This window comes from Microtus pennsylvanicus, chromosome 15 (genome assembly GCF_037038515.1).
Source record: "Microtus pennsylvanicus isolate mMicPen1 chromosome 15, mMicPen1.hap1, whole genome shotgun sequence".
NCBI classification, from domain to species: Eukaryota; Metazoa; Chordata; class Mammalia; order Rodentia; family Cricetidae; genus Microtus; species Microtus pennsylvanicus.
In genome coordinates, this window is record NC_134593.1 from 25,438,535 (window position 1) to 25,463,757 (window position 25,223).

At 50.6% G+C, this 25,223-nt stretch overlaps 1 protein-coding gene across 5 annotated transcripts in view; it reads left to right on the forward strand.

Moving 5' to 3' along the window:
• The window catches only part of Scara5 (scavenger receptor class A member 5), a 92,845-nt gene extending 69,342 nt beyond the window's left edge, over positions 1–23,503 (forward strand). For 2 of the 5 annotated variants that reach the window (XM_075949685.1, XM_075949684.1), the window contains exons 8-9: positions 15,853–16,047; positions 21,428–23,503. In XM_075949685.1, the coding sequence (XP_075805800.1) occupies positions 15,853–16,047; positions 21,428–21,564 (332 nt within the window). In that variant the 3' untranslated portion in view covers positions 21,565–23,503. Of the gene's footprint in view, positions 1–15,849; positions 16,048–21,427 lie in introns of all 5 variants that reach the window. The other 3 variants (XM_075949682.1, XM_075949683.1, XM_075949687.1) reach the window with 2 other exon arrangements.
• The last annotated feature ends 1,720 nt before the right edge of the window (positions 23,504–25,223 follow it).

A 25,223-nucleotide genomic window follows, 5' to 3' on the forward strand; every position in this document is an offset into this window, starting at 1 on the left:
TACCCAGACAGAGCAGGTTTGGTAGAAGATAAAGCTGGATGGCGTGAGGCTCCCAGCTAGAGTCGGGGGAAGAGCGCCCCTCCACTTAACCTTATAGCCTATGGACTGCCCAGCCAGGGACTGATGTCAGTTCCAGAGGAAGGAAGGTTTCTTTCTTATCTTGGGGAGACTACACCCAGACTGGAGCCCAGGGCTCATCTAGAAAGCCCAAGCCATAGCTTGTAAAAGAACTCTTAGCTTCTCTTCAAAGACCCCAGAAACGGTCTTGTACTATGGAACTGGAAGGTGAGGGGCTTGGCTAGCTGGAAGCTATCCACAGTGTGAGGAAGGGCACAGACAAGAATTCTAGAACCACAGATCTGGAAGGCTGTCATTTACCTTCCCCACAGCCAGAGGCCCAGGACTGAACACGGGGAAGGTGGCTTTCTGAATCTGAAATGGAAAGTCAGGCCACGGTCTTGGGACAGTGGAGTCTTGGATGGGAGAGCTGGGATCCCCGAAGTTCCTAGTGTGCTCCTCCTCCCTCATAGCTCTAGATGCTGGTAGAAGCTCAGGCTGATGGAACCTTTGTCTCAGTTCCGAACTGTGGTCTGAGTCTGTGAGACAGCAGTGTTGCCTTTCCACAGCCTCCGCTTCCCAGGTTGCTTCAGGATAGGTCATCTGGAGACTCCTGCTGCATTTCCACAACCCTTCTGTCCCTGAGGTATTAGTTATATCCCTGAGACCCAAACTCTGGGGAGATGCTCACAGCTCATCTTTCAGAAAGTGTGGAAATTCTGACAGGCACTACTTCTAGGGCTGGCTTTCATAGTCATTCCCTGGGCTCTGGGCAGCTCCGCTGTAGGTCCTATGGGGTAGGAAGTGTAAGTTCTCAGTGCCAGAGAGCCTCAAAGCCCTGAGCTGGTGGTGAAGGGTCAGCTCGCCAGGCTGAGTTCTGGTAACTGGCTCCTTTGCCAGAGACTTGAAACCTTTACCAAATACTTTAAGTTCACCTGCATTGCAAATACCCAAGGTTGCAACAGGGAGTGTTGCTATAGTAACAGTATTCATGACAACATCAAGATGGACGCCTCTCACTGGCTAGTGGACAGTGCATAATATAGAAATCTCCCAGGAACCACGCTTGCAGTCAGTGTTAAGGTATTTTTCAGAATAAAAATCTTGCCAGTATTTATCCATATTGAAGCTGGAGTCTTGGGATTTGGGGGTTTGGATAGGCTTCAAATCACTTCCTGTCCCATTCCCAGCCCCATCAATGCAGGTCATTGAGCAGACACCAAGAACAGAGACATGGAGGGACTCCAAGGTAACCCGCTTAGATGATGCCTGCCTTGGGTCTAGAATCCAAATCTCTGGGTGTTTTTCTTGATGAGAAGTAAAGAATTTTATTTTCCCCTCAGGCCTTAGACATCAATCATCCCATTAAATATTTGACTTTTGGAAATTTGGGCCAGGGAAAAAACAAGATCCGTACGCACGTCTCAAGGAAGACAGGCATTTGTTTTACCTTGCTATATGGCCTATTTGCAAGACAAATATACACGTGTATAGGTAAAGGTTTGTTTAAATCCTGGGGCATGAATTTTAAGCAGTCTATAAGCTCAGATTGCTTTTAAAAAATTTCTCAGTTTGATTTCACATGGGAAAAACTCTGCAGCCGAATGTGGAGTGAATTCCAAGAAAGTGTTAGTTGATAGTTATCATTGGAAGATCAGAACACTGGGGAAATGCTTAATATTTTGTGGGTGTTTTATTGTTTAAGTAAAGGGGGTTCTGGGTCCCAGGGAAGCCAGACACACACACACACACACACACATACACACACATGCACGCACGCGCGCGCGCACTTACTCAATATTGAGTTCAAAATAAATGGACAAGGGCTAAGGGATGGCTCAGTGACTAAGAACGCTTGATGGAGAACCCATGTAAGAGGCTGAGTGTGGGCTGTGTGCCCCTGCAGCCCCAGTGCTGTGGGGGTGGGGACAGGAGGATCACTGAGGCCTGGTGGTTGCCAGTCTAGATCCAGATTCAGTGAACGGTCCTGTCTCAAGGGGGTAAAGTGCAGACTGAGAGAGCCTTTGGCCTTTGTGCACATGTGGGTGAGCACACACGCACACACACATGAACATGCACACACATGAACATGCACACACACATGAACACGCACACACACATGAACATGCACACGCACACACACACACATGAACATGCACACACACCACAGAATGAATGAGTGATCAACGGAGGGTGATTCCAGATAGTTTTCCAGTGGCTGCTGAGATGTTAGCTACTTCTGTTTAAAAACGGTGAAGAAACTCCTTGAAGTATGTAGATTCCCATCCTCCTATACCTGTGCCTTGGAGAATAATGTCACACCAAAAGCCAACCTTATCTCAGGCCTGAAGAGATGGGGTTGTTGCTTCCTCAGTGAGCAACTAATAGCGCTTTGTTAGCCTTGCTTAGAACCTAAAATCCTTGTGTAACTTGTATGTCTCAGCAACAATGTGTCTAGGGAAACCTTGGTAAGAAAACTGGGCCACTTGCATAATAGTCACTCTTTCTGGGAGGCAGGAGAGAGATTTTGGAAGCATCTATTTCTTAGTTTTCACAGTGACCTGTAAGAATCACAGTTATTATACTCATGATATGGAGATAAGGGGGACTGGAGGTTGAGAGGAACCTGCCCAGTGATCCCTGGCATTCTTTGTAAGGGAAGTCCAGGATACAAGGAAGGCCTGTCTGGTCTTGAGTCCACACATCAATCCTTCTGTATCATCTTTGACTTAGCTCATGTCTCCTTGGGCCATGGTGTCTATCCTGAGTAGTTCGGGTGGAAGGTGCTAATTCCTTCCTCAGCAAGTCTCAGTTTCTTTTAGGGAATCTACTCTGTTTGGTCTGCACTTTGCCAAGCTTTCCTGTCTCTGTGGCTCTGAGCAGGGCTCAGACTTGTGCAGGACAGGCTCTGGATCTGCCAGTCAAGCCCTTCTGTCTCATGCCCTTAGCATGCTTCCTGATGGTGGAGGCTGACTGATAGCCCAGATACAGAGGCGTCTGCGTTTCTCTGTGGTGGTTATTCACTCATTCATTCAGGGTAGCTCTCCACCAGTTCATTCATTCTCCTTGTCCTCCTGGTGTCTGGTAATTTCTATGTGGAAATGGAAAAGAATCACACACACAGACACACACACACAGAGAGAGAGAGAGAGAGAGAGAGAGAGAGAGAGAGAGAGAGAGAACAAGGACGAGGTTGAAGGAGGCCTGTGGAGATCAAGATGTGATAGAGCAGAGCTGGCTGCAGGGCAGACAGGGATTGGGACCCAGGGACCAGCAGAGAACTGACTTGAAAAAGAGGCCAGAGAAGATGAGGGGATTCTCGGGGAGTGGGAACTGGCCTCCCTCACTTGTATCAGAATGAGAAGGTAGGTAATGTAGACGGAAGGAAAGCAGGAGGTGAGGAGAATACGCAGGAGTGAAGAGGGGCCTGTCCCTTTGGCAAATGTCTACTGAGTATTCGGACCAGGAGCTTCCACCTAGCAGGGGGAGAGAGACCTGTTAACAGTTACAGGTGACCTTCAGAAGAGCTATAGACGTGGGGACCATGTCAAAGAGAAGTTCTGACCCAAACACTAAAGGGAAAGTTGAGGTCCGGTAGGTACTTGGGAAGAACAATGGCATTCCGGATGCTGGGAGCTGGACATGGAGCTGGTACTCCTGTAGACAGGCTGAGTGAGAGTCTAAGGTATTAGAAACAAAATCCAAGCTCAGGAGCCAAGAGAAAAACCCTCCCATAACGTTTGCAGTGGTCCAGGAGGTTAGCCTTGACCCTCTCTGACTTTGGGAAGCCACCAGCAGGGTCTCCGTAGAATTGAGCACTGGGAGGTGACTGGGGGAGAAACAGACCAGAGGCTTTGTCATCCTGATAGCTCTTCTCCTTTCCAAGATCTGAGGCATGCCAGGTGGGCCCTTCCAGATCTTTTTCAGAAACATCACCCCAAACAAAGACAAGACCCAAACTCCATGAAACCCCCCAACAAACAGTATGAGCCGTGGGGCAGCTCAGAGAAAAACTCTGGCTTCTTCCCAGCTCATCCACATGCTATGACCTCAAGCTGACTTTGCCCGTACTGCAAGTTTTCTGGCACCAGTCAGGTGTCTATTTTATCAGTATGGACTCCATAGGTTCAGCGCTCAGACTCACAGGGTCCCCACTTTATATCCAGTTGCTGACATCGGTGCGTCCCGTGACCTCCTTGAGTTCAGTCGTTTGCTAAAACGTTTCACAGAGCTGGCCCCTCCTCCTGTTTCTCCCCCTGTAAAGGGAGGTCAGCGGAAGAGAGTTAGGAATGGGTCCTGTACCCAGTCAAGGAACGAACGCTGATGGCAATGCTAAAAGAAGTGCAGTCCCCTTGGGAACACAGCCGTGGTGAGGTCATTGACAGGCTGCTAATATCTGTATTCTCAACACATCTAAGTGAATACAGGAGTCGAGAGCCAGGGCCTGAGCAGGGCAGCTAGTTAGGAAACAATAAACAAATGAATGTTTGGCATTCGTACTAAGCAAGAGTTAGCAGCCAGGGGCATATTCCGGATTTGGGAGAGTTGGCTGCTTTGAATGGCTTTTCTTGTGGGGGTATCCATGACGGCCAGTCAAGCCAACCAGGTTACTGTTCTGGGTCCAGCATGCTGCTAGCTCATCGCCCTGGCTCTGTGCCCGTCAGTTTTTCTGCCCGACACCTGGAGGCAGCAGCTCCCTTAGGATTCAGAGGTCTACTTTCTGGGATCTGCCCTGCAAGTAAAGTCTCAGTGAGCCAAACCTCAGGCAGAAGGTGAACAAAGACTCCTTGATGGTGCTGGAGAGGTGGCTCAGCAGTTACTCCAGCTTGCTGTTCTTCCAGAGGACCCAAGTCTGACTCCCAGCACCCACAGCGGGTGGCTCACAATGCCTAGGTCCAGCTCCAGCAGATCCAACACTGTCTTCTGGCCTACATGCACACGACATACACATTTTTAAAAAGTAAACTAATTTTTTTTAAAAGGCCTTGCAAGCACTAAAGAACCGAAGTTGAGGTCATTGATGTGGGTTTTGTACAAATAAGGTTTAAGTTGAAGCAAAGTTGAGATATACAGAAAAACTAGGAATGACTGGACAATTTGTTTAGAAAACATTCCAAACAAACTCAAGAGTGACTCCCAGCCGCTGGGACCCTGAGTGCTCGTTCTCTCTCTCTCTTTCTCTCTCTCTCTCTCTCTCTCTCTCTCTCTCTCTCTCTCTCTCATGCTCTCTCTCTCCTTTTCTTCCATGGTACTGCTGGGTGTAGAGTAAAACAAGAACCTTGCACATGAAGCTGGAAAGTCTGGGGGCTGCCATTAATTGACGTCCTAACTCCATGACCCTCTCCATCCTTGGATGGGGAAGATACCTTGGAGGGTATTTGTGGTCTCCTTCAGATGGCCTTGTCTCCCCCATGGGTGGCAAAAAAGCTTTTTTTCTTCAAGGAGATGCCAGTGGGATTTATATGGAAAAAGAAAGAAACGGGAGAAGACCTCCGAGGAGGTCTTGTGGGTGCTGTGGGGGTAAGGCTACCCGTTGGCTTCCTTGCTGACTCAGCCTGGGCGGGTCACTTGCCACCTCACCATACCACAGTCCCCACCATGATGCTCCCTCGGGCTCATTCTGAGTTTCACAACACAAACACAGACCACCCTTGTCACTGAGTTCTCTGTGTGTCATCCCTCCAACGGAGGCAGACACTACCGAGGGGCTCGTCCTCACCTGGGGTGGCGGCATTGGTCTACGCTGAGTCTCCAGGTGAGGATTTACAATATGGACTTGGGGTTGCTTAACCCTGGACTGGGAAGGACCCAAACTAACATAGGAATCGGTGTGTGGAAGGAGAAAAAAACATCCCCAGGAGTCCCCCCAGAGTGGCCACTGGGCCTGAGGGGATAGGGCGCTGGTTAAGCAATGCATCCAGAAAGCCTTTCAAGTGAGGTCTTTCAAATGTCAGCATCTCTCCCTGGAGGGCTTGAGTAAGGCTCAAGGCCTGCTGACATGAGCAATCAGCGCTCTTGAATGTCTCCTGGCTCTCCTGGCTTCCCTTCTAACCCAGAAAAAAAAATTAAAAAAAAAAGAGTTTTATTGACTCTCTTGTCTTGGTGCCATTTGAAAAGGCCAGAAAATAAAAGGAAGAGAGAGGATAGCCTCGGCTACCCACACAGCTGTTCAATAGATAGCCTCAGCTACCCACACTGCTGTTCAGTAGATAGCCTCAGCTACCCACACAGCTGTTCAGTAGATAGCCTCGGCTACCCACACCGCTGTTCAGTAGATAGCCTCGGCTACCCACACCGCTGTTCAGTAGATAGCCTCAGCTACCTACACTGCTGCTTGAAAGATACCTATAAATACAGTTGTGAGAAGCTTTGGGCTTCGACCCTCTCCTACTGCCGTGGTGCGAGCTCCTAGCGCAAAATGGCAAGGTGAGGTCTTCATTTATTATTTGATAGATGCATCTTTCTTAAGATTTAGTTTTACTCTTTTCAACTGTGTGTATGTGGGCTTGTTGGCATGTACACAAGTGTAGGTACCTGGATCAGAGGCATCAGTCACTGGAGCTGGAATCATAGATGCTGTGGGCCATTCATGTGGGTGCCGGGAACCAAACTCATGTCCTCCCTAAGTGCAGAACGCACTCCCAACCACTGAGTCATCTCTCCAGCCCCACGACACATCTTTTGAAAACAAGATTAATTTATTTATTGTGTGTATATGTTGATGCCAGGAGTCTGATCTCCTTCTATCATGTGGGTCCCAGGGATAAAACTCAGGCTGTCCGGCTTGGCAGCACCTTAACCTACGGAGACATGTCACTGGCCCCGAGACACATCTTTATTGACAAAGATCAGGAACCAGGATAGTTAGCAATAGTAGCATCAGAGAGCCAGGCACTTAGTTTCCAAAGACTCTGTGACCAAATCAAGCAGAGAAAGGCGGGAGTCAGCAGTTTAAAGGGCCAGTATCGGGGAATGGGGAGATGGTAAAGTCTTTGCCATGTGAGCATGAGGATCTGAGTTCAGAACACACCTGAAAAGCCCTTGTATGGTGGGTGGCACGCATGTAACAAAATCTCTAGCCAGCTAGTCCTGCTGAACGGTGGGGTCCAGACTCAGGGAGAGACACCGACTCAAAAAATAAGATGGAGAAAAGGAGAGGAAGACCCTTGACTTCAACCTCTGGCCTCCATAGTCAAGAGCACACAGACAGACAGACAGATAGCAGCCAGAGCACCTCAGGGGATATAGCGGCTGCATCTTCTACCTAATAGTCCTTAGTATCCCTGGAGTATCTTCCATCCGGAGACCCAGCATAAGGGAGACACAGCCCAGAAACAGCCCAGGAGGGGTCACTTCTTCAGGTGACCTAGACAGAGTCTTCTCCCTTCTTCTTTCTCCTTGGCGGGGGTGGTGGCACTGGCCAACCTAGAACCTCTAACAAAACACCCTGAAGAGGCACCAGGTCCCCATTAGGATCAGAGCAGACCCCCTCCCCCCGTAAATGGAGTTTCCTACACCCACACCCTCGGGCAATGCCCTCCAGGAGAGCCTCCCAGAAAGCCTCCCAGAAATGCCTTCCTTCTCTTCAGGGATGGCTCCCAGGTTCCCATATGGATCACATTTCCTGTTGAGAAGTGTCACCCCAGCCTAGGGGGTAGGGGACTCCAGGCCAGCTCAGGGCATGAGGAGTTCTTCCTTTATAAGAGAATGAAAGTTCAACTTTCTCAATGGGCAGATGGTCCAAATTATCCCTGGGCCCCCCGCCCCCGCCCCGCTCCGCAGCTGCAGAAACTGCAGAGCCCATTTTCCCAGCCCCGTGTGTTTATTTCTACTCTCCACAACCTCCTTTCTTCCTTCTTGTTTGGCTTTGGCAGCGGGGACTGCAAGGCAGGAAAAACAAACATCAAGGGATTGGACTATTTTGACTGTAGCTTGGGCTCGCTTTAGAAGCAGAGTTCTCCGGGTTCTGGGACCCTCCCATACCTAGCCGCAGAAGGCTCTGAGTTACTTAGTACTCCACCCTGTTCTTAGAGCCCTTAAACAGTGATCTGGATCCCACTCACCCACCCATCCACGCATCTACTCTCTCATTCCGTGCAATGCATTGAATACTCACACTGTGCCATTGCTAAAGCTTGGGTTTGTGTCCGGAGTGTACCTGCTACGATTTCCAAATTCTTGTGTACCAGAACAAAAATACAGACCATGAATAGCGATAGAAAAGGTATAAGGGGAGAGGGAGGAACTCCTGAGAGTGGAGGTGCACTGGAGAGCTGGGACAGGTCCCAGACTCAAAAGCCTTGAGTCCTCTCACGGCCCATTTGTGACCCTTTATAGGTCATTTACACAGCACTGACTTCCCAGATGGGACTTTCCTTGGGCATTCTGTTTTGTTTTCCAGTCCTTCTGCCAACTGTTTTTCTTTTTTCTTATAGTAATCTTTTTTCTAAAGATCTGATTTATTATTTATTTTTGCCTGTGTGTGTGCATGTGTGTACATGTATGCGTGTGTGTGTGTGTGTGTGCGTGCAGTGCCCATGGAGGCAAGACAAAAGTGTCAGACCCCTGGGGCTGAAGTTACAACCAGTTGTGCACTGTCCAACATGAGTGCTGGAAACCAAGTTCTGGTTCTCTGGAAGAGCAGCAGGAGCCAGCGCCCTTAAGCACCGAACCATCATCTCTCTAACCCTGCATCTTAATCTCGATGACTTTCTCCATACCTACTTTCCTGCTGCACCAGTGTCTCTGTGTGTAAACGGGGACACAACGGGATGTTGGATGGCTGTCATCGTCTCATACGTAGTGGAGGGGTGGGGTGCACAGGGATCCAGGAGAGGAAATTGCAGTGTAATAATCCGCAAAGACAGGGGGCACCCTTCAGGGAAGCCTTCCCAGAGGTGATCTCTATGTGTGTGACAAGGCTGGACAGGTGGTGAGCATATAGCTACATCTGACCTGCTCTAATACTGCTGTGGCTGTGCATGAAGACTTCCTTCAAAGTATTCAAAGTACTCCAGACTGTTCAAGATTGTCCTTGTGTTAGAGGCTTCAGAATCTCCCTGGCTGATTCCTATGTGCAGTCAGACAAGGCTTTAAGTCGGAGACACATACCCTGTAGCTTAGGACAGGAAGTGCTGAAGACGCAATGGGACTCCTAAACAGAGAGAAAAGCACCTTACATTTGGAGAGGGCTGCTCGTAGACAGCAGCCACCAGTGTTAGGCCAGGGGCTCGCTCTGTTTGGCAAAGGAGAGGCTATAGCTTTAAGCACCCCTGTGTGACCCTTGGCAAATCACTTGACACTTCTGGGCCCATTTCTTCTGTCGAATGGGAGAAGCTATGACAACTAACTCATGGAGTTGTTGTGGACGGCACAGGATACATGTATGGGACACCTTGCCATCGTACCTGGCATTCGGGCACTCAATGGACAGACTTCCATTCCTTGCACTGCTCCTGATTTACCCGAAACCTCCCCAGCACTGGGTTCTGATGGGGTCATGCCTGGGGACAGCTCTGAGCCATTCTTGACCAAAGCATGATGGGAATTCCAGACCTGCTTCAGCCTGGAAACCAGCTCTGAGGGATGGCAGCTGCAGGGCCACTTCTGTGACCCTCCCAGATCTGCCCAGCAGCAGGGGATTGAAGCAAGTTGCTCAGCTATGCTGAGAGTAGAAAGATAGTTCACAGTGTGCCCCCCAGTAGAAGCCACGAAACACCCCACACAGGGCGAGCTAACAAGGTAAAGGAGCCCGTGGATGAAGAAATGCCAGGGACAGCCTGAGATGCCAGCATCCTATAAATAAAACCAGATGCCAGTTAGAAAGTCCTGGGGTGGATTCCCCAGAGATACTCTGCCTTCCCTCCCATACCCAGAGGTAGCATGAGCAGCTGTCAGGCCCTTGGAAAGATCAGTGATCTGAGTCTGGCTTTGGGGAGGGACCCAAGTCCAAGACCACTTCCCACCTGGGGCTCAGGGAACCGTGACCCAGATCCAGACTTCTTCCCCAGGATTCTGCTTCTCCTACAGGATAGCAAGAGCAAAGCAATGCTTCTGCAAGAAGAATCCCCACACACATTAGATTTATAAGGACTGTGTGTTAGCCACCCAAGAATGGCCTGGGCCACGGCGCGGAATTCCCGGATCATTCCGGAACTGCCTTGCTTAACAAGTCACATCCAGTTTGCATTAGTGTGCCGAGAGTTGCTGACAGCAGGAGCCAGGCTTCTGCACCCCCACTCCCTCCCCTCTAGCAAGCAAGGAGCCAGAAGCTGGGGAGAATAGAGGAAATGAGGAGACCAGTCCAACTGGAGAGAGCAGCCCCCAATGGTGTGCAGATAGGTTTCCTGCATGCCATCTCTGCTGCGGCCCCTGCTATGCAAGCTGTCCTCCGCAGGGCGTGGAGACGCCCAGAGTCAACCTGAGTGCTGCTGGATGATCTGCTAGAGTTCACGGTGTTGGATGTTCTAAGTCCTTGACACCCACTAGTGATTTCACTGGCACCATTCTAGCTATGTGTCCAGAGGTGGCACTGGCCAATGACACTAACACTCTAAACCAGCCCTGAAGGCAGAGGCAGCCCACTTCTGTGGTTAGGGCCACCTGCTAGACATTATGCCGAGACCTCTGCTCACAAAGGGAGTTCTCTGAGGCAGGTCAACCCTCGGGTGGGTGTGGCCTTGCACCGTTCTGTCCTCTTCAGCTGTTTCTGGGAGTCATCGGAGTCATCTGAGTCACTTTAGATAATGGGTCTGGGAAAAGGCCCATCATATTGGCAAGTCTCGTACAGTCAGGAATGAAGGAACCCAAGGAGGCTCTGGGCCACTGCTGTAAGTTAAGGGGTCAGCTCGTCTAGTGTCTCATCTCAGACTTGGCCTGGGGACGCCAATTCCTGATTCTCAGACTTGTTGCTCCTGCCTCCAATTCCCCCTCTCCACAGTTCCCAGCTCATATTCTTGAGAGATTCTGGAATTTTCATTACAGTGGCTTGGACAGATGTTCCGAGCTAAACCTCTCTTCTGGACCTTTCCCACATAGAAGGAAGTGCCACGGGCTGTGGGAACAGCACACCCCTTGATCATTTTATCAAATGTCACAGCCTTACCACATGAATTGGCAAAGTCAAATTGGCACTGGTGGCAAGGTACTGAGCAGGTCCAAACATCAGCCACTATCGCCACAGGGAAAAGAATTTGGCATCAAGTGAGTTCTCTATTGATTTGGACAGCGGTGACATGCACTAAGGGCAAGAGGGGCCAAGAAGGAGGTGCAGGGCTTGGCAGGGCCAGGAGAGGGGAGGGGAGTTACAAAAGGAAGGAAGTTGAGTAGTGCCAGGGCGGCCCATACGGGTTTGGGAACTGATGGTTATCAAAGCAGGTGGCTCTTGTTGGACAGATGCGGAACACAGAGGTCTTGCCTTAGTGCTTGCCTGGGAGAGCACGAGGCTGCTCCAGGAACTTGCTGTGGCTCTAACGGCGCCTTCGTGCTGGGTGCAGTCATTCTGGGGCGTTGACTTTGAGTTGTTGGGAATGATAGCTATGTCTTCTTGAAGTCCTCTTAGGGCAAGGTTGAAGTGCAGTTAAAAGGAGGGTTCAAAGGGGCCTGGCTTGGCTTTTGCCAAGAAGAGATCCTCTCATCAACTGGGAAATGACAGTGGCGGTGAAGGAGCGAGGCGGAGGGTCTCATGTATCAGATCCAAAAGAACCCTAGCTGCCTGCCCTGGTGGACCCTGCCCAATCACCTCTTTCCCCAGACACGCTCCTCTCCTCCCTACCTGGGCTGCTGCCTCAGAGGCACAGCTACCGTGTTTTACAGGGCATGGCCTAGGGTGGTCTCCTAACACTGTGTTCAGAAATGATGGGACCATACACCCATGTCCCTGTTGCCAGCTTGCCAGGCCCTGGAAGTTAAGATGAGTACAAAAGAGAGACAGGAATCGTGAGGTGCTCAGATGGGCTCTCTCATGAAGACATATATCCACCCACGCAGCCCTGGCCATCAGACCTGTTTAGTGCAAACAGCTGAACCGGATCAGTGCTTGGGCATCAGGGACTGTCACAGCAGGGGAAGTAGGGGAAACACATATGGCCTGAGGTTGGAGCTTCCTGGAGCAACCTCTAGTGGAGCCCTCTGCATGGAGGAGTACCAGCCCCGCCTTGGACCTCCAGAGTTAACTGTCACCAGCTTCCCTTGGTGGGATGGCCCAGTGCTGGGAGTGAAGAAAAGTGGTGCTCTGGGAAGAGGGAGGCCTGGCTTCCCAGAAAGAACTGCTCCCTCTGCCTCAGTTTCCTCATCTCTGCACGGGGGTGGGGGTGGCTGGGGCATCCCTGAGTCCCCTGCCGTCGCTGGCACCCTCTATGGTCCCCTCCTTTTCATCTGTTGGTTTGCCTGAGTAACTCAAGGCAGAAGACAATGCTTTTGTTTCCACAGTCCTTTGGCCTCCATTTTCACCTAGGAATGTACTTGGGAGTTCCAGAGGCGCATCTGGATGGAGAGCTAAGTGAGCAATCAGAAATAGAAATGCAGGTACAGATCTTTTATAAGAAAGGGACAGGTGATGCACAGGAGAGGGACCAACGCACCTGGCTTCCTCCAGTGCCGAGGCTTCTGTGTCCTTCCCTTACACCGTGCAGATCTCAGGAAGAACGGACAACTCTGAGACAGAAAAGAGCACAGCACTGGTTAAGCCCCCAGTGCAGACAGATCTCTGCTCTCCTACTCACAGGGATGGCTTGGATAAGTCACATCCCCTCTCTGCAACTCTGGCCCCTTGTGTGTCACATGAAGGCTTTGTGTCATCTCAAAATCTTGGCCAATCATTTGTGATGATTGGAAAAGCTCACTGATGTGTCCCCATGAACTAAGATAGCTCCATATGCTACATGATAGGACATCCGAAGACCACAGCTAAGCGGCAGCAAGATGCTGCCCTCCACAGCCTCAGGAACTGCAGAACTTTCTAATCCGGACCCACTCGTTTCTCCATGACCTGACCCAAGTGTGTCCCTTTCCATTTTGACTCGAGAGGGAGGTCTGGGCGTAGGAACCCTGAGGCCTTTTTCAGCGTGGGTAAGGGCTATAGGAGCCCTCACCAGGAGCAGCCTGGGTAATGTGCAAGGCAATTCAGCGGGTCTAGGAACAGGAGGCAGTTTCTAGGATCTGGGGAAGCAAAGTAGAAAGGCATAAGCAGAGGTCAGAACCACTGACATCCCTGGAAGCTTGTAAGCAAATAATGAGCCCCATTGAACTGCAAGAGCAAGGTGGCCACATGGCTACAAGTGGCCAATCCCCTGCCCTGGTTACTTGACTAGTGTTTTCCAAGCAGGGATGCTTCTGGGCTAAGCCTTGGGGTAACTGCAGTCTTTTCAGTATAAAAGGTAAAACCTCTACCTGCAGGTGTTGTGGTGTCCATAATCCTCAACCCTAGAACAGAAGGGAAAAGAACTGATGTACAATCCTGTGGGCATCTTGGTATATCAGCTAAGCTTGAAAGGTGGAGGCTACAGAGGGGGAGCTCTGCCCAAGAGCTGTTAACTGCAGGTTGGGGACAAACTGTCAAGTTAAGATCACATCCCTTGTCTGTCGTGTTTCAGATGAGGAACGATTGCTTAAGCAATGGGGGTTTTCCAGCTACGGAACAGCACAGCAGGGAAGCCGTGGTGGGGAATACATGGTGGTCGGAGAGTGAACCAAGCTGGTCACATTGCCATCAGGAAGCAGAGAGCAAACAGGACATTAGGCCAGGCTTGTTTCCCATTACCTCCCAAGAGTCCAAAACTTTCTAAAGAGTACCGCCAGCTTGGGACCTTCAGACTCAGTAGCCTGCAGGAACATTCTGCACTCAAACCATCGCACTGGCTGAGGCTGCCTCTCAGGCACCAGATCTGGCTAAGTGGAGGCTGATCTATAAAAGATGGGGCAGGAGCCTTTCTGGATGATGGGAGATTGTTTAATAGGAAAACTCTGGCTGGAGAAGAAACTGCTGGGAATAAGCCGGATTGAAATCCCCTACACAGAGAAAACCTAAATTTCTAAGTGAGACATGACATTCTACTTGGGCTAGAGACAGACTCTCGGCAGAAGGCTTGGTGACTCTCCAGATATACCGAGGGAAGTCGTGTATCTGTAGCCTCCATGTTCCTTTTCAGAGCCCAGGAGGTCAAGGACTGTCGAGGGAACTACGTCTGGACCCGAGTCCCTGAGTTGGGGCAGTCTGAACCTTACTAGGAAAAACTCAGTGTTTGTGTTTCTCTTGTTCATCCTTCCAGATGGCACCTCACCTCATTCCACCCACTTCCTTGTCTACACTTCTAAGATGATACCTTCCACACCCCCTGCTCCCATCTTCTGTCCCTAGCTATATACTTAACACCACTTGGAAATGCATATATTGAGACAGGTTCTTAGCACGTAGCCCAGGCTAGCCTATGGACTAATGCTGCTCCTACTTCAGCCTCCCAAGTGCTGGAATTAGAGATGGACGCCATGACACCTGGCTTTACTATTTGTTTCCTAGGCGTTTGTCAGCTTCATGAAGGCACATCCTTTATCCATGGATGTATCCATCTGTTTTAACAGATGCTCAGTCATTCATTCGGCTGTGTGAGTTAGGGAACAGAATGATGCCAGTCTAGACAAAGCAGAGCAAAGAGACTAAGTCAGGGGCTCCCTGAACACCAGCCCCACCCGCTTGCCATGGTCCAGCTTTTGCTCTTGCTCTCACCTGATCCTCAAGGCTGCCTGGCTTGTGACCTCTGACCCCAACAGGCTTCTGTTCTCAGCCTCCCTGCATAGGATGATACACACACTCTCAAGTGACCTGGTGTTGATGAGGCAAGGCAGGTCTGGGGAAACCTGTAGCCAGTCTGAGATCAAGCCTCAGGCAGGAGTCTTACCTGACTTCTGGTGTCATTGGGTTCCCTACAGTTCCCAGGGAGTTTCCCTGGTCACACGTAGCCTCTAGGTTCCACCTTCCCACCAGTTTCCTCTTCAAGGTTCCCGTGTTCTCCCATTACACTCCCCCACCCACCCCGTGTCCCCCTTGAGTGCTGGTGGGAGCTGGGTTTTCAGTAACTCTCAGAGGTGGCTAGTTGTCTGATCCACGAAATGAATAGAAACTGGTTCAGGGAGTTGAAACTCACTCAATGCTGAGAAGAGGTTTTGGGAGTCAATTCTGCTATACACTTAAACTGTGTTTTAGAAATCAGTAGTCAGGAAGAGAGATGTCAAAGACTAAAACTAAAGCCATGTGGCATACAGCCGTAATCCGAGCATTTGGAGGGTCAGCAGGGCTACATGAGACCCTGTCTCGAAACAAACCAAACAGACCAAAAAAGCAGGAATTGACACACTGCGACCTCGCGTCTTTAGCTCTAGCTCTCTCTTCCCTGTATGGAAGGAGGGTCATTGACAAGGCCTGGGTGGGGTCCAGGAGTGTCCAGAGACAGGTAGTCATGGTGACTCTCTTAGCAGATGGTGTGGGGGTCATTGACAAGGCCTGGGTGGGGTCCTGGAGTGCCCAGAGACAGGTAGTCATGGTGACTCTCTTGGCAGATGGTGTGGGGGTCATTGACAAGGCCTGGGTGGGGTCCTGGAGTGTCCAGAGATAGGTAGTCATGGTGACTCTCTTAGCAGATGGTGTGGGGGTCATTGACAAGGCCTGGGTGGGGTCCTGGAGTGTCCAGAGATAGGTAGTCATGGTGACTCTCTTAGCAGATGGTGTGGGGGTCATTGACAAGGCCTGGGTGGGGTCCTGGAGTGCCCAGAGACAGGTAGTCATGGTGACTCTCTTAGCAGATGGTGTGGATTTCACAATGATTCGCCTGGTGAATGGCTCTGGACCACACGAGGGCCGAGTGGAGGTGTTCCATGAGCGTCGCTGGGGCACGGTGTGCGACGACGGCTGGGACAGGAAGGATGGGGCTGTCGTGTGCCGCATGCTGGGCTTCCATGGCGTTGAGGATGTGTACCGGACAGCTCGCTTTGGGCAAGGTAAGGTACGGATTAGATGACGGGGAAGCAATTGAAGGATTCCAGGCCTTTTCCCACCAAAGCCTGCATCACCTTCATGTGATCTAGCCAACTTTGCCCTGGGGGCCCCATCCCTCACTCCTGTTCTCAGTACACACCTCATACTGAAAAACGCTTTCTTTAAACATGGAGAAACTTGGGTGAACTAGAATCCAAAACAATAGTTCCCAGTGCATCAATCAGATCTGTTGACCATTCAATTCTGTGTTCCCTGTTCCTGGGCTGTGTGCACTTGGGCCTAGCCTCTCTCCATTCTGCATCTTGGTGTGCTTGTCTGGGAAAGGGGCTTACAGACTCTGGGATGCTTTCTAGTCTAGGCCCCTGGGAGCTAAGATGTTGCCGCTCAGCTGTGCCTTCCCATGCACAGGGGACCAGGATTTGAGCTCATCAGATCACACTCAGCGGCTGGTGACCTGACACTCAGATTGGCAGATGCCCACCACAGGGGCTTGGAGTGGACGTGAGGTACCGGGCAGGCTCACCACCTTGCCCAAGGCTTAAGCTTTCCGTTCCTCTGAGCTAAAATAGTTACAGGGACTCATAGCGTAGCCTGAGGAGAGAGGGTGGGTGGCTTGTCCTCTGCTAAATGGATTGTCCCTGAAGGTCCCCACTCCTCACAGCTGCCTAGCTTCTTATCCTGTGATAGACTACTGCGGTTCTAGTTCTGGGAGCCGTCTGCAGAGTCCCGTTGTGTATTGGTTCTTGGTGCCACCTGATGAGTGACCACCAGCTCAACACCCCGGCGTCCTGAGCTCTCTACTTCCTTCTCCTCCTCCACCCCAGCCCCTCCTTACACTCCACAGGCTGTCCCAGGAGCTCATCTCTACACCTGGGGCTCCAGTCATGACCCGGCTCATTCTCTCTGCCCTGGAATAGGCCCCTGAGCCTCAGGCCCTTCTGTGTCCAGAGAGACACTTCATGCGCCTGTCAAATGGGCCACACTTTCTTCCCACTGGATCCTTACCTCTATCAGGGCCTATAGCACCATCTTCTGTTAGACTCCATCTAAACCAGGCCCTGGGCACGTCCACCCCATCACCAACTCCCTGTCTGCTCCATCCTCAAGTCTTACAGAGTCAACAGTGTCCACCTGTCCAGGGTCTCTTGATCTGCCTCTTCCTCTTCCTCCTGACCGCCCCACCTTAGACAGTGTTCCTAAGCGCAGAGGAATGCTTAGCATGGGAACTGGACTCAGACTCCTGTGCTTGAATCCAGTGACATCCTTGAGCAGGTTCCTTAACCTGTCCGCGCATCTTCTCTCTCTTTCTAAGGATGGGCTGCCGGTGGTAGACGGGGTTGTGTGCGCCAACCTCTTAGCATGGTGCCGGCACCATGGCTCATCTCTTTTCACTATTCTATTGTGTGAAGATGGCTGTTGGCCCCAGGGACCTGATAGCAGCTCTGAGCTTTTATTCACTACTATCATTTGTGCTGTCTCAGCACAACCTGCAGGTCAGTTCGTGGGCCTGCCTTCTCTAGCTGCCAGCCGCCTGCCTAAGATGAGTGGGTGCCTGTGTTAGCCCAGTTCTGACTCTTCAGTGGGCCTGTATTGCTCTTGGGATCAGATTAGCTTCCCTTGGCTCAGCAACAAAGTCCTTCTTTTTAACCCCTCCCCCAATTGTTCTTTGAGACAGTCTCACGATATAGCTCAGGCTTGCCTTGGGCTCCCTAGGTAGCTCAGTCTACTCTCTAGGACGCAATCCTTCTTCTCCTCCCCCAGGTGAAGGGGTTTTAGGTGTGCACCCTTACTACCAAGCCCTCCCTGACCAAAGCCCTTCCTAAGCCACCTCCTACCACTCCCCAGTTGTCACGGGGTGCTTCTATCTACTGTGCTTCTCAGAGGCACCTGATGCCATCTCCTGTCAGCCTGTCTCTGCACGGTACCTTTCCCCATCAGCTCTAAAAGTCAGCTCGGTTTTGTCTCCTGGAAGGAGCTTTCCAGGCCCTCTGATGCCTCCTCAGCTCATGATGAACACACACTTTAACTCCTGTGGCATACTCTGCATGTCTCTGTCACCCACGCTGTTCACTGGTTTATTCTAAACACCCAGAAGAGCACCGAGTGGAGGGGAGACCCCCAGATTATTTGTTTGGTGAACGAATGGTCACCTTCAACCTAGTGCTCTATGAGACCAGCCTGGGCTGGGTCTCAATCTCACACCATGGTAAGAAGCACCCATTTGCTTTGTTTTCTGTTCACCAGGAGGCTCTGTGCTGAGCCCTTTGGCCCTGGAGCTTTACTGTAAACCTCAAGAGACACAACCAGGGTGGAGTCTGCCTAGCCTACACAGGGCTCCTCAGACCTACATAGATCCCTGGATCACCCAGGGCAAGATAAAGTCCTAACAAGTTTCCAGGCTGGTCCTGGGACCTCACCTTGTGTAGCCAGAGATGACAATGAGTGCCTGGTGTCTTCAGAGCACTGGCTTCTGTGACCTGGGCTGGGGGACACAGATGTCTGCACCACGCCTGTCAGAGCTGCAGTTTGGGGCTACTCTTGAGATGACCCTGCTCCAAGTGTACTGGCCTTCTTGAGGCTGGACACTGGCCAGTCCTGGCAGAGCCCCAGGCTGGGCTTCCAGTGTCCACATCCTGCACGCACATTTGGGATGTGCGGTCTTTGGCCTGTTCTTTATTTGTTAGTCCCCTTTATTCGCTTTGGGTGTGACTAACTCCGCAGAGCTCCGGGGCCTGCCGCCTTTTCCTGGGTAATTTGTGAAGTGATGCGCTTTCCAGGAGACATTTAATCTGCAAACTATTGCTGGGCCTCAAAGGGCTTTATTGTGTGAGAGCCAGATAAAGGCTCTGGTGAAGACAGGGCCCAAGCAGACGGCGAAAGGAGGCCCCTCCCTACTCCTCGTCCTGTCCTGGATTCACTGCGTGGCAATCCTGTGGCAGAGGACACTGGCATCTCCATGGAACGTGTCTAAGCGGCTTCATTCATGTAGTTGGTTTCATCAAGAGCACCGTGGCTTAGTCAGTCCCTTGAGCTTCTCTGTAAAGCGATGTCGTGGGCGGGTCTAGGACGGGTGACAAAACTGGGGGTTTTCATAGTCTCAAGGATTCCACAAAAAAAAAAAAAAAGAAGGGATCATCTGGCTGTGGGGGAGGACACAGGATGGAGGTCAGTTACAGGTCTAGTCCCTGGCTACCTCTCCTATTGGCTACCATGGATACCAAAGCCCTTCCCAATACAGAAACATCGTGTTGACTGCTGCGGGGTGACAAGGCCAGTGACACTGGAACCTGGGTTAAAACCTTCAGCCTTGTGCTTTATGCTCCTCGGTTGTATTCATTATATTTTTATTACCATTGCAAAAAATCCTCTACAGAAACAACTCAAGGAAGGAAAGCCTGGCTTCAGAGAGTTGCAGCTCATCCTGGTCGGGAAAGCTTGGTGACAACCGCTCCTAGTGGTAGTGAGGAGGTGGCCCCTCTTGCATTCTAGTGGACGGGGAAACAGAGAAATCAGGCTGGAGCCAGGGGGTGCATATAACTTCCAGAGCCTGTGCCGCGCACCGCGCCCCCATGTCTGTGCTCTGTGCGCTGGCACCCAGTTCGCGAGCTTCGGGCAAGGGGGCTGGAGGTTAAAATACACAGACACACACAGACAGAGAGACAGCGACACGGGTCATCCTTGAATTCCCCAAGAATGCTCCCTTTATTGTGTTCAGGGCAGATTATATAGAGATAGCCACGCCCCAGCCAACCCCACCAGAAACCACTCTCCTGCCATCAGGAACTCCTGAAGGTCACATGCTCAGAGGAGCTGTAGGCACTCAGATCAGGGGATTACAAGAAATTCAGGATCTGGGGTCTCACTGCTCCCAACAAGCCAGGACTTCAGTGACCTACTTCCTTTTGCTCAATAGGCCCCACCTCTTAAAGGTTCCACAGCCTCCCCAAACAGGGCCACCACAAAGAAACAAACGCTTAAAACAAGGCCCTGTGAGGGAAACACTTCCGCTTCATACTATACTACACATCGTAGGACTAACCAATCAGGGTGCTGGGGGGAGCAGCAGTGCAGGTTTGCCCAGGATTCACAGGAAAAATCCCATATCCTGGAAGACTCCTCCCACTAGGAAAACTAAAGCGTACCCCTGCCATGGTGCTGAGCCCTGGGTTGAGGCATGCTGCATGGTGCAGTGAGGGCTTGCGTTTGCTGCTGTCACCAGGGCTTACGAAGTAGCAGAGTTCAGCTTCCCTGAAAACGCAGGTTCTGCCTTAGCAGGACAGGGTGGGACCCATCGTTCTGCATATCTTACAAGTTCTGGTGATACAAACCCCCTACTGCTTCCATGGGACTCATGGCGTTAGTCATCCTTCTAGAAGGCCGCCAGCATCTGGAACCAAGCACAGCCATCAACACAAAGAGCTCACCGGCACCACCACCCCCAGGCCCCTGCTGCCCAGCTCATTAGTAGGAGCCCAGGGTAATTCGCACAGCTTGCTTCCTTTTCCTCACAGGCAAGCCCTCTGTTCACTCTGGAAGGTTATCCCAGCTGCCCTAAGCCCCGGTATTCTAGAAAGATACCAGTGCCACATTAATACCATTTGGAGCTTGGACGCTATTCTGTGACAACCCACTAAAGCTCCAGGCTCTCCATGTGTGGTCACTTTCAGACCAGCTGACTGGCCCATTCCTAGCTGCAAGTCTTAGGGACTCTGTATTAGAGGGACTAATCCAATGATTTAATGTTTTGAGGACATCTGATTATAATGTCAGATTTGGAGACCCTTTATCTTTCTGGAACTATGGTTTTGGACTCCCAGAATGGAACCATTGTAGCAATGTTGGTTCTAAGATATCAGTTCTGGGCCACGGAATAATCCAGGGTCTGTCTGACATTACCCTTCTGATTAGGCCTTGCCAAATTGTTCATTCATACAAGCTTCAAGGTACTGAATCTCAGTGTCAGGGGGAGTCAGTCATTAAGGTCAATCTGGGCCTAGGTGGCAAGATTTGAGTTGGAAATTAGACCCTGCCTGTGACAAACTGTGTAATCTGCTCCCAATGGCTCTCTGTGCATAAGTGTTTCTTACTATCTACCCCAGAGTATAATGGTGAGGACCATAGAGGCTCCCATCTGTAAGAGGCCTGACACATAGAAGATACAAACATCAGTATCATCTCTTATTGCTGGTCCACCCATAGGAAGTTAAGGCTATAATAAAGATGCATTCTCGGTAGAGCAGAGAGGGAAGATGGCCTCTACCGGATTAGAGAAAGCCTGTGGGGACAAACAGGCCACGGTCATGTCATTTACAGGCATAGATCCCCTTTTCCTTTCTGCCTCCGGAATAGCTGCTAAGGAGCTGTGTGCACCTCTCTCTCCAGGCACAGGGAAGATTTGGATGGACGACGTGAACTGCAAGGGGACCGAGCACTCCATCTTCCACTGCCAGTTTGCCAAATGGGGAGTGACAAACTGTGGGCATGCCGAGGATGCCGGGGTGACGTGTACCACCTTCTGAAAGTGGGTGTAGCCCAAGGCCAGCACCCTGCCGTGACCACACTCCTGTGTCTCTGGGGAGGTAGGAGGACTGCTTGGAGCCACCTGACCGTGGTTCATGACCAGTTCAGCACTATCCCCAACCCTGCTGCCAGCCGGCCCTACTCTGGTTCCAAGGCAACCTGATGTCACTGGCCTTCCAGACGACTGCTCCAAAGTACTCAGCGGGACCTACGTTCTGTCTTTCCTTTCCACTGGGGTTTCTACATGGGGGGCGCTAGTCAGCGGAAGCACCAGTATGCTCAGCTATCTGAAGACTATTCACGGGCCTAGCGAACCTGTGTTATAGATGGTCTCTTGGTTACAGATGGATGCTGATATGATGTCACAGGCAAGAGCTGCAATGGAGGTGGGAGGGGTTATGGGTCATTGGCTTTGCAGGTAATTCCTTAATTCCAGAGTTTCACCATCCACCTCCCCTGCATGTGAAACCCTTACTGACTCTGTTTCCCCTCTTTTCCTCTGTCTCTTCACACTCTATGTTAGTTTGAGGAAGGGGCAGAGAAAACATAAGAAAATTCCAGCTACCAGAAGAAGCCAGAAACCCGGCTGGAGCCAGGAAGAGAAGGGAGTGACTACTGTGCTGTGCTACGTTGTATCTTGGGTGCTGACATCACTTAACCACTTTGCTGTGTTAATACAAGGCAATCAGGGCAGGACCCTGCCTCCAGGTAGTGCTCACCTGGCCCATTCATCTGGCCTCCAAGTTAGAAGACCAGGGATGATCAAGACTAAGACAAGGTTCCCCCATGAACCTCGGTGTACCCTTATTAGGCCTAAGCAACAAGCTTGGGCTGTAGACATTGGTTATTGGAAAGTTGTGTACTCCAGATCTTATAGCAAGTACGTATAAGATCAGACAGGATGGGTTTCCAAGTCAAACATCCCCACAGGAGGGCTGACTTGGAGGGTGACAAGGAAGCCATCTACAGTAACCTGAGGCCATCAGTCATTAGAGGCTGTGTCCCAGGGCAGCTGGTGACATTGTACCTTCCAGGCCCCTTTAAATATAACCCTGTGATCAAATGGGAACTGGTCCTGATAAATCCCCCAAGGGCAGGAAGAAGTGTGAATTCCCTATAACCTTCCTTGGGAAATGAAGCCTGCGAGCCGCACTCCCCTCCTGGTTACAGAGAGAGCCCCATTCTGCTATTGACACAAGGAAAAGGTTGAACTAGATGGCACGTGTGTTCCAGAACTGGGGGGCTAGGGAATAGCAATTGAAGGCAGACCTGACTGGCTATAGCAGGGCCACAGACACAGTCATGTATCCCATGAGGTGAGCGTTATCTTGCTGGGAGTGAGGAAGACCTAGGTACCCCCAGGTATAGTTCTCCCGAGAGATCCTGGCTGGCCACTAGCCTATACGTGATCTTGATCATTCTTGCTTGCAAGCTGCGTTACTCACTACTGTCCTCATGATCTGACCAACTGTTATGTTTACATAACATGCATGTACTCATGCATCTTCTTCCAGAGCCGATGTATGTATGCCTGTATAGCGTGGCGCTCCTTATCACATAGCTCAGCACATCACAATGGTTATGTTTTAAAAGATATACTAAAGGTTGTTGTCTTTATTTAGAAAAAAAGATATTTTAAAAGTGCATAAATATCACTTTGATAATTCCGGGAAAGAGCCCAGTTACCCAATTGGTGAAGACTTAGGTAACTTTCTCGCTTGGTCTTTACATGGGGAGGGGGGATACAAGTTTGGTTTTATATCTATCAAAGAGATGTTGAAAAGTATTTTAACCATAAAAATAAAAGTCGAATAGTTTACAGACCTACCTATGAGGACATGGAAATGACCGTGGACTGTATTTCAGGGACTAATGGAAACTAGGCCTAAAATACTTCAGACCTTTTGTAAGAAAGGATTTCAATAAAGCAAACGTTTGAAAAAGATGTCACTGACGAGTGGTCGAATTAGTCAGGGTTCTCTAGAGTCACAGAACTAATGGAATGAATCTCTATACGTGTGTGTGTGTGTGTGTGTGTGTGAACTTATTGGAATGATTTCCAGGCTACAGTCCATCAATGTCTAGTTATGAATGGAAAGTCCAAGAATCTAATGGCTTCTCAGTCCCACGAGGCTGGTTTGCTAGGATTTCGAAGAAGGAATGAATGGGCTGATGGAGGTGAGGGCAAGCAAGCTAAGAACACTCTTCCTTCTTCTGTCGTCCTTATAAAGCAGAGCATTCTAACAGAAGGGGCGGCCCAGATTAAAGGTGCACCTTCCAGCCTCAAGATCTGGATTAAAGGCATGTGTCCTCAGGCCTCAAGGTCCAGATCACAAGCGTGCCCTCCCTTTCTCTGTTATAGCTCTTTCCAGATACAGTCAAGTTGGCAACCAGGAGTAGCCGTCACAGTGGTCCATCATATTCTTTATCATGAAGACCCAGGGAGTGTGGAGGATGGTAAAGCCATCTGATTATCCTCCAGCAGGGGGGTTGTTAGCATGCGCGGTACATTAGAAGACTCCTCAATGCTTCCAGAAGATACTCAACACACATTGGCCAGACTGATAGGATGTGTAGTCTGTTTTCTGTTGTTGTAACAGAACGTTTGAGAAGAGGTAGCAGCCACATCTAGCAAGGGACCCATGCTGCTTCGACTCACCAGAGAAGGAAGATGACATATGGGTCTGTGCCACAGAGACCACGCATAAAGATGGGCTTGTTTTAGAACAAACTAGGGACGGCATCATTAAACTAGTCCTGTGACCTCTGGGGAGAAAGGAACTCACCCATCCATGGGGATTCCACCCCTGTTACCCAGACACCCCGCCAAACTGCCATATTGAGGAACCAAGGTTCCAACACATGCATGCGTGGGGGACACACTCAAATCACAGCAGAACCATGGGGTTTAAGCCCCATTTGGTGGTCACCAAACAGGAGAACAGCCCTCACGGCCCATTCGTGACAGGATGGTTTTGAAATTCACTTTATCTCCGTCAAAAGGAAGTATTCGTGTTTGTGTCGACGAAGGAAAAGTGTCTCAGTTAGGGTTTTGTTGCTGTGAAGAGACACCATGACCACAGCCACTCTTATAAAGGGAAACACGTCACTGGAGCTGGCTTACAGTTCAGAGGTTCAGTCTATTACCTCATGGCGGTGAGCATGGTGGCCGGCATGCAGGCAGACAAGGTGCCGGAGCAGTGGTGGAGAGTTCTACATCTGGATTGGCCGGCTGCAGGAAGAGAGAAATCCTCGGTCTGGCTTGGGCTTCTGAAACCCCCAAGCTCATTCCCAGTGATACACTTCCTCCAACACAAGGCCTCACCTACTCCAACAAGGCAGCATATCCTAATCTTTTCAAATAGTGCTGCTTCCTGTGAGCCTATGGGAGTCCTTCTCATTCAAACCACCACCAAAGGACGCCTGTGTTTTTCTTCTCACCTCTAGAACATGGGGGCACGCTTCCCTTGGAGTCCCATGGATGCTAAGGTCGTCCAGTTAGGTACTGGGTGTGCAGTTCCTGGACTCTGTTGTCTAAAGATGGGCAGGAACCACAGTAGCCTGTGAGGGAAGGTCCGAGCGCCACAGTCCCGTAGTCAGGAGCGCTCAGCCTTAACTTATGCTCGTTCTGGCTAGCTTGTTTTCTTTAACTTAAACT